General features: G+C 53.4%; 1 protein-coding gene and 1 long non-coding RNA gene across 4 annotated transcripts in view; one reads left to right on the top strand and one right to left on the bottom strand.

The window, feature by feature from the left end:
* Positions 1–2,632: 2,632 nt before the first annotated feature.
* Rab36 (RAB36, member RAS oncogene family) overlaps positions 2,633–11,463 on the bottom strand; it is an 18,973-nt gene continuing 10,142 nt past the window's right edge. For all 3 annotated transcript variants that reach the window (XM_031347911.1, XM_031347908.1, XM_031347909.1), the window contains 7 exons: positions 11,340–11,441; positions 9,117–9,181; positions 7,716–7,767; positions 6,963–7,044; positions 6,532–6,622; positions 5,563–5,688; positions 2,633–5,112 (listed from right to left, as the gene is read on the bottom strand). In XM_031347911.1, coding sequence (XP_031203771.1) covers positions 5,054–5,112; positions 5,563–5,688; positions 6,532–6,622; positions 6,963–7,044; positions 7,716–7,767; positions 9,117–9,181; positions 11,340–11,441 — 577 coding nt within the window. In that variant the 3' untranslated portion in view covers positions 2,633–5,053. The remainder of the gene's footprint in view (positions 5,113–5,562; positions 5,689–6,531; positions 6,623–6,962; positions 7,045–7,715; positions 7,768–9,116; positions 9,182–11,339; positions 11,442–11,463) is intronic.
* On the top strand, positions 6,467–9,166 carry LOC116074988. The gene is made up of 2 exons (XR_004112370.1): positions 6,467–7,202; positions 7,730–9,166. It is a non-coding gene; the product is annotated as an uncharacterized LOC116074988 (long non-coding RNA).

Below are 11,463 nucleotides of genomic sequence, written 5' to 3'. Positions count from 1 at the left end.
CCAGCAGATGGCAGAGGAGCTCCAGGAGCCTCTGGAGGGGCCTGATTCGGGGCTGTATCTGAAGCCCGGCCAGGGCCCATCCAGATTCACTTCCAGTTCAGAAGAGGAGAGGCTCCTTCTAAGTTGGATAATTCTTCTGAAATGTCACAGCCCCAACTGTCATGCCCCTCCCCCCCATTGCCACATTCTCTTTATGGTCCACTCTTGACCTAGAATTCTTTTTTTTTTCTTTTTTCTTTTCTTTTTTTTTTGGGGGGGGGGGCTTTTCGAGACACGGTTTCTCTGTATAGCTGTGGCTGTCCTGGAACTCACTCTGTAGACCAGGCTGGCCTCGAACTCAGAAATCTGCCTGCCTCTGCCTCCCAAGTGCTGGGATTAAGCATGCGCCACCACTGCCTGGCTTGACCTAGAACTCTTTGTCATCGTGCCACTATCTCACGGGGCTTAGAACTCTTATGTGTGGACAGTGCTGGGATTAAAGGCATGGGCCACCACTGCCCGACTTGACCTAGAATTCTTTGTCAGCGTGCCACTGTCTAACGGGGCCTAGAACTTATGTGTGGACAGGGCCCATTTCTTGTCACCTGCCCACACTTTTCTGGGGTCACATCCCTCAGTGAGTGCTGTGTGGATTTAGGGATTAAGAACTGGAAGAATTCTGTAAGCAGGCCTTAGAAATTCCTGAATCTGAAATAATACTCTATGCCCTAATCCCAGCACTTGGGAGGCAGAAACAGGAGGTGATTTTAGTTTGAGGCTGACCTGGATCACATAATGGATCAGTCTGTCTTACGCACGCGCGCGCGCGCGCGCACACACACACACACACACACACACACACACACACACACACACGGGAGAAAGGAGAGAGGGAGGTAAGGAGGGGGAGGGGGAGAGATGAATGTAACCAACCCTGTCTACCTCTGTGTTCAGCTACCTAGAGGTTAGTTGACCATAGATCTGGCTTAGGATATCCTGGATTCTTCTAGAAAAACGAAGCTTGTCTGTGAAGATCCCTGTGGCCTCTTCTGGGCCACTGAGGCTCATAAACAAGAGCCAGGAAGGTAGAGGCAAGCAACCAATACACAAGTGAGCACCGAGTACCCGGTCCAGTCACTGTGGACCCTGAATCACTACTTCTGCATGACTAGGGAAGGATTGTCCAGCACCATGCAGTCACAGGGAACGGTATGCTAGGGTAGGGTGGAGTGGGGCACTCCAAGAAGGGGTGGGTGAGGTATTGCGCAAATAGATCCCTTTTCAGGTCTTGGGCATTTTTAGGTTTTAGGCGAGAATGTGCTCCAAATACTTGCCTGAAACATGCCTGAAGAGTAAGGCTACCGGATCCTGGGCCCTGATTCTACTGGGACTCAGACCTAAAGCTAAACAAGTTAGAGTGGGGAGCAGCTCAGATGTGTCCCTGCTTTTTAGCCCATCTGTTAGAGGCCATAGGTGTCTCCAGCAGGAGGAGACAAACGAAGGAGTGACTAGGAAGCAGGGAGGGATTCTGGGAAAAGAAAGCACGAGCCTCTGAAGTCCATGAACATGGTCGCTCACTAGACCTTGGCTGTGGGAAGCTGCTTACCTAGACCTGCAGGCCCAGACCCACATAGACTGCCCGGGGGGGCCTTGACAGAAATCCATAGGTAGATGCTAAGAACTCTGAGAATAATGTCTCCAATGGCTGGGGGTGGGGGGAGGGGAAACATGGAAGTGATGGATTTGCTACTTTTTTTCTAAAGACTTATTTTTATGAGTCTATACTTGAGTGTACAGGAACCCAAAGAAGTAGGAAGGGGATCGGATTCCCTGGAACGTGTGTTCCGTGTGGTTGTGAGCTGCCACGTGGGTGCTGGGAACTGAGCCTGGGTCTTCTGTGAGAGCAGTAAGTGCTTTTAACTTCTGGGTCATCTTTCCAGCCCCTCTGGTTGCTTTTTTGGAGATGAGAATGGAACCTATAGTTGGCTAGCACTGTACCACCGAGTGACACCTTTGCCGAGCAGTGGTGGCACACACCTTTAATCCCAGCATTTGGGAGGCAGAGACAGGCAGATTTCTGAGTTCAAGGCCAGCCTGGTCTACAGAGTGAGTTCCAGGACAGCCCGAGCTACACAGAGAAACCCTGTCTCAAAAACCAAAAAATAAAAAAGTAAAAAAGAAAGTCAATTCCAAGTGTAACAGTTGTTCCCAGGCACCTGGAGGTGTGTGTGGGCTCTTGGATACAACGTGTATCACAAGACTGGGTTTGTTACAAAAACAAATCTAGTCCCCCTCTTTACTTCTCTGTGCCCTGGTCAGTATACTATGCCAGGATGTGGCATGGAGATCTTGCCAGATGTGAATCCCTTCCTCTTGGACTTTGAAGCTGCCATAATCATAAATCAACCTACTGCTTAGAACTTGCTCAGCCTGTGGTATGTCTGGGTTTTAGCACATAGACATATATTATATGTCATTATATTATGTGTCATTATATTTAGCAATAGCACATATTAAGACAGTACTACTGACTGACAGAGAACCATCTAAATCTCTCAATTTTTCTTGGTAAGCTTGGAACCTATCCTCCTGGGCCAAATATTGAAATTGGAGACCGTCATTGTGAGTCAGGACACATGCTATCACACCATGGTGGGCAACACAAAGAGAGTTTAATAACTGGTCTATAAGCTGGGCAGTGGTGGCACACACCTTTAATCCCTGCATTTCGGAGGCAGAGGCAGGCAGATTTCTGAGTTCGAGGCCGGCCTGGTCTACAGAGTGAGTTCCAGGACATCCAGGGCTATACAGAGAAACCCTGTCTCGGGGAAAACAAAGAACAAAAAACGGGTCTATAGCAATGTAGGGGTGTGAAAAGCAGAGTTACTTCTAGCTCTGGAGCTCATGACAGGAGGACACAGTATCACCCCCTTCCCATCACCATCCTAGTTCCTAGGAGGAAGAGAGGCCTCAGACGACCACTGCCATCTCCTTCCGCCCCATGAAGCATTATGCTGTGCCCACTAAACGCTAACCTTCCCTAATGCAACAGCGATGTAGCCTGTCCCTAACAGGCTGTGTCTTCATGGGTCAGGGTAAGAGCCACAGTCCAGAGGAGAGCCCACCAGGACCCTCTGTGGAAATTCCAAAGCACCGCAGGGGAAAGCTAACAACAGCAGACGTGAACCAGGCTGCTGGCCGGTAGATAAGGAACACAAATGAGCTGCAGCCTATCCGCACTTAGGAAACTGCATGTTTTGCTAAGCATGGGAGGGAAGGCCTGGCAATCACCCACAGGGGGAGATCAGGGCAGATGACTGGGCAGGTGGCCCATCAGGCAGTGTGCACAGTACAAGGGAGCTTTGGAAAAACAAGCCAACATGGGGGTTTGCACACATGGGCTGGGGAAGGCCCCATGAGGAATTCTTATCAACTGCTAAGCGTGTTCGCTTCCAAGTGTACAACTAACTTCAGGGCAGACGCGGATTTTCATTTTTCTTAGGCTCCGCCACCTTGTTTAATACCAAAACATTAAATCCTTTCAAGATATGTTTTTATATGCTTTTTAGAATAAAAGACCTTGAGCCAAATAGGGGCTTCGTGTCTATAACCCCAGCATTTGGGAGACTAAGGCAGGAGACTGCTACAAGCTCAAGGCCAGCCTAGTATACATAGTGACACACTGTCTCAGAGTGGGGTGGGCAGTGGGGAGGGAGAGAGAGCTCACTAACATATGGCTAGTGAATGTGGTATGGAACAGGAAGACAGGTCAGTGTTCTCGGATGTTTGGCCATTGCTGAGTTCATGAACAGTTGTGGAGAGGTGTGGTATGCCAGGCACTTAGAAAAGGGCATGGGCCAACATGGCTGCCTACAGAGGCTTAGCATCCTGGAGAAGCAGGTGTTGCTAGGTATGGTGGTACATCTCTCTAATTCTAGCATTTGGGAGATGGAGGGTAAATAAAATCCAAGGCAAGCCTCAGCTACATATAGAGTTGGAAGCCAGCATGGGCTACATGAGATCCTATCTTGGGGCAGGGGGACAGCAGCTAGGAATACTGGGTGTGCACACCCTCTTATGGCAGGAGAAAGACAGGGGTATGTGGGTCTGGACCCAGAGCTATAGGAATACAGAGTAGGTGAGGGGGTCCGGGGAGACTCTGGACCCACGCAGGGCTCAGTATTTCTACTGATGTGTAGAAAGGGGTTAGGCATGCTAGATTCTGGATGTCCCAAGTCCTCCAGAGATAAGAGGCCCAATGCCAAGGTCTGGAGAGACACACAGGCCAGCTGGACAGACACATGGTAGGCCAGCAGGGATGGACATAGGTGAAAACACAGGACAGTATCAGGCTCAGGGATGTGGAATGGGTGGCCAAAGGGACACCATGCATTGTCATCTCTGAGGATGGCCACAGTGATCCCTCTCATAAGGCTCCAAAGGTCACCATGCAATCGTCCTCCCTTGGGATGGTCACAGTGGTGAGCCGAAGGTCCACCCTCTGACCCACTCAGGGCAGAGCCACGGGGAATCTCAGAGATGGAGGCGGGGACTCTGCCAGAGGGGCCAAGGGGCCTTTGTCCATTGTGCTTAACAGTGGCTGGGACCACAGAGTCCTGGGAGAGCTAGGTCTGAGGCTGAAAGGCCTAGAACGCCATGTCTTTTTGATGAGAGAGAACTCCGGGTGGGATGGCAGGTTAGTTTTACTCGCCTACTCTGATAAGTCTCCATGCTTGTGGGACCTGGAGATGAGGGTTCGGAGATCCTAGAGGATCTGCAGGAAAGGGCTGCGCAGCCATTGGTATGATTGGGTAAGGGATGTGGGCTAGCCCTGAGGTGTCCTGAGTTTGCAGTCTCGAGGCCTCTTTAAGAACACGGTGACTGTCTGAAGACCCTACAGGGAAGGCTCACCCTGGCGCCCACCAACCAGCCCGCCAGCATGGGGCTTCAGCAGCCAGTGGCTGCTGATTGGCTAGAGAGAAACGGCTGGGCTCTGTTCCCCAGCTTGAAGGCATAACCGCTGTAGAACTTGGATTCCTTGTCACCTTGGAGATGGCTCTGATTCTGGCCTCGGTTAACAGCAGCCCAGGCCAGGTGGCCTCTTGCTCTCCTGGGTCTTGGGTACCTCTATTCCTGCCAAGACATGGAAAGATGTCATCAACGCGGCATCCTACAGCTGACATTAGCTAAGGACCATTCCACCCTGATACCGGGAACCCTCAACTTGGTCCCCTGGGCCTGTCCTCTGAGGCCTGGGTGACCTGATGTGGGAAGGACCCAGGGGACACTTGGGATTGTGGCATTCGGGTAAGCTAGAGGCGAGACATGTCTGAAAAACGGGTGCCTACGCCTGGCCCAAAAAGAGCCTGTGTGTTGAGAAGAGGGGTGCTGAGGCAGGTGCCTGAGTTGGTAGGTGGGGGACATAGAGGATGTAGGCCTGAGATACGGCTGACAGCCCAAAGATCCCAAGAGGACAGCAAAAGTGGCAAGTTAAGGATGGTGGGTATGGCCCTTTGGTCCCTATGCTGCTCCTCAGCCCCACCCAGCCCCACCCAGCCCCACCCAGCCCCTCCCTGTACGCACGTATTAGGTCTCCATCTCCATCTCCGAGCTGGGACTGGGTGCTGGGCCTCTTCTCTAGGTCCTGAAGTACAGACTGTTCAAAGGCTAGGGCGGCGACGCGACTGAAGAAGGCCTTCACGTTCTCTCCTGGGGGCCCACAGGACGGCTATGACTCAAGTTGCCCGCAGACGCATGACAGGCAAGTGCCAGGTCAGCCCATCCCAAGGCAGGCAGCCATGATGCTTCCAGAGAACCCCTGGTAGTCACAGCTACCAGTCCAGCCATGGCCGAGCAGGCAACAGAGTTCTGGGTGGCAACCTGGCTTCCCAGTGGGTTCCAGCCCCCACCCCAGGCCACTCCCTTAAAGCTCCGAGCCTTCCTGTCCTAGCACCCACCCTCTCCATCAGTTGCTCCTCAACCCTTGCGTGACCTGGGACAAGCAGGGTTTGGATGCGTGCCTTTTCTCTGGGTGCCACCCATGTGCTGTTGGCCCTTTCACGGAATCTATGTGCACCCTCCTCTAGATCTCAGTAGGCGACGTAACCGTCGCCCGTGTGTAACTAACAACCTATGGAAGTATGCAGCAGAACCCTACTCGCCCCACCATGGGATCTCAGTCTCAGTGAACCTGCTGTTCCTGTGGGCGGGGTGGGGGTGGGGACGTGCTATAGTGTGGACAGATGCTACTGATGGGGAGGAGCAGCAGAGGGCCCCAGGCACGGGCACTGCCAGCTATTTGTGGTGGCCTGGGGGTGCCACCTCCAGTTTCAATTCATGCCCAGTCTGTGGCCAGATACATGCTGTCTCTGTGCACCTGAGGAGAGGACTTCTGGCCCCATTTCTGAGTTCCCACAACCTTGGAATCTCTCGTGTGCCACACTGCGTGTCCTCTCACTTTGTCTCCCGGGATTTGGATTTCCAGCTTTGCTCTTTGTACTCCAGCGCCCGGCAGTCTTTCGGTAATAGATGCGCACGCGGTACGCTACTCACCTGTCTTGGCCGACACAGACCAGTACTCTGCCTGCATCTCATTGGCCAGATGCACAGCCTCTGCTTCCGCTTGCTCGCATGCTGCCCCTGACTGGAAGAAACAACCCTGGGCTGACTTCGTATCTTGGCCCTCCTTGCGGGGGCTGCCTAGGGTGGCCTCCTCTCCCCACCCCTGTTTCTCACATCACCCCAAGCAAGTGGGTGTGGTGGGGTGTCCCAGGGCAGGGATGCTGCTTGCCCAGAGCTGACACTGAAGTGCTCCCCAGAGAAGTGAGGGATCCCTGCCCTCTTCAGTTGCATAACCCCATCATAGGCTTTGAAGTCCAACACAAAGCATGTCAGTATCCTTCAGTGCCCCTCAAGTAGGCTGCAAACACAGGAATTTTCTGGAAGGCCGGTCAGGGATGGGCCTCCAGCTTCACTCCGCTTACCAAGAGATCCTTCTTGGTTCCCACGAGGAAGACGAAGCAAGAGCCCGCCTCGTTCTCCCTCAGCACGTCCTCCAGCCACTGCCTGGAATGCACAGAGTGGAAACGAGACTTGTGCTTAGCCAGGAGGGACAGGGACGGCACCCTGACCTACACTGACTTAGTGGGATACTGGTGCTGGAGTTAGAAGGCCTCCGTGGGACCAGAGTGAGCTGGAAATACGAAGGCACCGGTTTGGGAGAGGTGAAGACTCCTATTGTGAGACTTGCGTGACCCCTGTGGTTATTCTGCTGGGAAAACCTTTCCTGTCTCTCCCATAGGGCCTGAGGTGAATGGCCCAGGCAAAGAGAGAGGGGAGGGGCTTTGGCTCATTAGGTGGATTATTTCTGGCAGATGATGGCCCTCTAAAATTGGTCATGTTGCCCACGTCTTTGGCCAATCCAGCGAGTGAAAAATTTCTGTCAGGGGAGACTAGCTAGAAAATTATTAGGGATCAACGTGAAAGGGAACGAGGGACCCTTGTGCAAAATTAAACTTTCCTATATGGAAGCAATGGGATATCAGAGCCAATGGTGGCCTGTCAACTTAAGCCCCCCGGGGAAGCGGGTGAGGATGCGTCTTTAGGGCTGAGTGGGGAACTGGCTAGTAAGTGCCCGGCACTCTGGGTCCAGCCCAGGGACCCGGGGTTTGGGAGCCCTTCCGGGTAGCTTCGTGAGTCTCTGACGCACGGAGGGGACAGGATCTGGGGTTACTTGCCTGGTATGCTCCAGGGTCTGGATGTCAGTGAGGTCAAAGGCTGTGATGATCACTGGACACACAGGGAAACCCAACAGCCAATCAGCAACAGGTGTGCTGGCCGAAGGCTCTCCTACGTAGCTTCCAAGACCAGAAGGTACTACTGGGGTGGGCCCACTGTGGAGACTAGGGACGAGTCACCCTGGGGTCGCCCCTTGGACCTGCCTTTCCACCAGACCTCTCCAAACCCAACAAACCTGTGCCTAGCAGCCTAGCCAGGGGTGGGGGATGTCAGAGACAGAGGCCCAGAGCATCAGACCCTGGCAAGAGATCCTCTGCTACTCATGGCCCAGTGGGCTTGGTTAGGGCTGTAGCGATGGAGAATCTGCTGCATTCCCGTCTGTATGTCGGGTGAGAATGACACCCCTAGCTGTCGGGAGGGGTAGTGTTTTGAAAGCTGGTAGTCAACGGCCTGACCCTGGGTAGACTTTTCATGGAAGGATGGGGATCAATTAAATGGAAATGGCTTTGGTAGAGCTACGTGAGGAGAAGCCTGTGGCCAGCTCTCTCATCATACAGTCTGCCCTGGATTCCCAAGGGGAAGGCCACAGCACCGTCCATGGTCCGGTCAGAGGTCTGCTCTCGGCTGCCCTACTGTGCGCGCGAGCAGGCTGGACAAGGGCTTCCTTCCTGCTTTGGCTGACTATAATCGTACTGGTGGTAGGCTCAGTGAGGTGCGGGGCCCCTCACACTGCTAGCCCCAGGGAAGCAGCGGCCCCCTCAGGAAGAAATGTTAGGCGAGGGGATGGCTGGAGGAGGCCACAGTGCCGGAGGCTCCGCCCACTGCTCGTGTCCTGTTCCCCCTTCTTTAAGCGGGGAAGCAACCTCAGTGATTCATTCTTACATCAACTTGGCCGAGAAGACAGAACCATGCCTGTCCTGTGAGACTAATCTGGGATCTATTTGATGGTTCTCCACCTTCTATTGCCTTCTATTTCTGTCTCCGTCCTCAGCCCCCAGCTGCCCCTGGCTATGTTGGCAGTGGGCACGGAGGCACCTGTATGGGACCTGCCAATCCTGCTGGGTCCACCTGTCACCCCTCTCTGGCGAAGAGAGGAAAAAGCCTCTCTTCCTTGTCACCTGGAGTATGAATGATGTCATCTCTCTTTCTCTGGGACCCTTACACAAGAAATGTTCTTTTCTGAGCTGTAAACTGGGGGCTGAGGCAGTCTGCACCTGATACTTCCGATACTCCCTAAGGGCATGGCTGTCCAAGACAGTCAGGGCCTAGAGTCCTGGGTAGCTCCTTCCTTGCTTAGCGCTGGCTGCAGGGCTCTATCCAAGGGGCTCCTGGAGGACAGAGAGGCGGCGTTTGTGCCGGTGGCATAAGTTGAGAGCGCGAGCTTCCATTCGGCTGCTCACCCTGGGCACCTCGGTAGTAGGCTGATGCAATACACTTGAACTTCTCCTGCCCGGCTGTGTCCCAGCTGTGAGGGGAAACGGGAGACAGGAAGACAGTCGGGGCAGCATAAGTGGCTGCTGTGTTCTAAGGCAATGGTACAGTGAGACTATGGGGAGATCTTAGGACCTACACCAACACTGCCAGTCACACATGAGCAACAGGAAGTGTCGGGTCATTCCTGTTCTCCCTGCCTCCAGCTCCCGCCCAATTCCTCCTCGGATCACAATGCCAGTAGGGGAGAAGGTGTAATATTACAAATTGCTTTGTTATGGCTCAGTCCTTTCTGTCTGTGGCATTATAAGGACCATATATTCTATAGCAGGACAATGCTGGGGTTCCAGGACAGGCCCTCAGCGTATGTGTGACTAGGGCCCTGTTCCACACACACACAAACACACACACACACACACACACACACACACACACACAGCACAGTAGCTCCCCACGTGGGGAACAGGGCTAATGGGGACACACAGGTCGGATCCCTCGGGCAACAGACCAAGGATCTCTGGCTTTCTGAAACAACTCATTGAGAAGGGAATGGAGGTTGAGCCCTAGATCCACGGAAAAGGGACGGAATAACAGATTGATCATGTCTGCCACAGTACAAGACGGAAGGGAGGAGATGACAAGCTGGGAGCTGCTTGGGTAAGCTTACAGTGGGCTGACAATATGCAGGGAGGGCCCTGACATCCAATCTACAATGGGTCACCTTTTAAAGTCAATAACAACATTTACGGTTTTTCTCGGTCAACTAGAAACCTACAAGTATGACATCAATGATCTGAATTTGTTTTCTGAGCAATTCAGCCCAAAGAAAGTTTCTGGGCTTACTCCTTCATTAATTCATTCGTTCCCCCGCCCCCCCATGTTTGAAGAAGCCACTTAGATGGGAGCTGGGAGTAGGCACACAGTTAGCCAGGATGGTCGGCTGGCAATGGGGTCAACAGACGATCCTGCGAGTCTGGGGCAAGGCAGTGACCATTTTCTATGGGGGGGCCTCTAATTAGATACTGCCTGGAGCCCCAGTAGGAGCCCAGTTGCTGGTTCCTCTCTGTTTAGCTCCAGCTGGCTGCTCCCTCTGGACCAGACCTTTGCTCCTCTCAGCTTTCCAGAAGTCTCAGTCATGGAGCTCTGGATTTCCATAGCATCTTTCAACTCTGGACCGACTGTGTGCTCACCCTTGGACAGGATGGGTTATCCTCTGGCCCCAGGATCACACTGGGTCACTGTTTCTGTGGAGATGAGAACTGACACAGGAGCCGTGGGCTCAGCCCAGGCAGGACACAGAGGAACAAAGACCAAAGCCAGAGAGGAAGACAGGGAAGGGGACTAGGAGAAAGGCTTGGTGAACACCGCCACTACGGGCAGGCAAGAAGAGCACAGAGATTGTCAAACAAGACTGCAGGGAGGTGGGAGGGGCCTCACCTGAGAGCACAGGGGTCTGGGATCCTCTGGGGAAATGGGGAGAAAGAGATGCAAGGCACAGAACACTTTCACCAAGGTGGAAGGTGAACCCGGGGAAGGCCCTGCACTGACATGAGGAGAGTGAACGGGTTGGCAGGTGGGGCAGAAAGTAGCTCACCACTGAGAGAGAGAGAGCCAGAGGCAAGGGGTTAGTAGAGAAGACAGACTGAGGCAGGAAGGACCAGACGGACAGATGGACACGTGAGTACAGAGGGAAGTTGTAGGGGGACAGACAGCATCAGTCTTGATAGCTGGACGAGGGCAGGGTGGCCTCCAGCAGAGCCCTGCTCTCACCCAACACTGATACACAAGGATTGACTTTGCCCTATTTTATAGCTGAGAATAGAGGCTCGGAGCTCAGGAAAAAACAACTAACCAACCAAACAAAAACTGTCAGAGGCCAGTCTGTTGCTTGTGGGATCACAGGTGGTCCAGCTGGGGAGGAAGGCTGAACCTCAGGAAGATGCTATTAGGGTAAGTGTGCCGGTCAGGCCGAGAAGACCATCCCCAGATCTCACGACCAACACCAGGCAACAGCGAGGACACAGAGAGAATTGAGGGACCCATAGACCACGAAGCCTGGCTTCTTACCAGCCACCCAGGACCGGGCTTGACCAGACATATCCTTGCTGAACAATCATGGGGCACAGAGGAAAGGGATCCAGCCAAGAGCTTTCCCTAGGAGAGATCTCAAAACCACCATAATGGAGACTTACATCTGGAGGCTGTAGGGAACCCCTGCGATCTCAAAGCGCTCAATTTCAAAGTCTACGCCGATCGTGGCCTTGTAATCACGGTCGAAAACATTCTTGCACAACCTGTGGGAGGTGAGGAAATCAG

This window comes from Mastomys coucha, unplaced genomic scaffold, assembly GCF_008632895.1.
Source record: "Mastomys coucha isolate ucsf_1 unplaced genomic scaffold, UCSF_Mcou_1 pScaffold3, whole genome shotgun sequence".
NCBI lineage: Eukaryota > Metazoa > Chordata > Mammalia > Rodentia > Muridae > Mastomys > Mastomys coucha.
The sequence above is the reverse complement of the archived record's forward strand: the minus strand, read 5'-3'. Positions and strand labels throughout refer to the sequence as shown.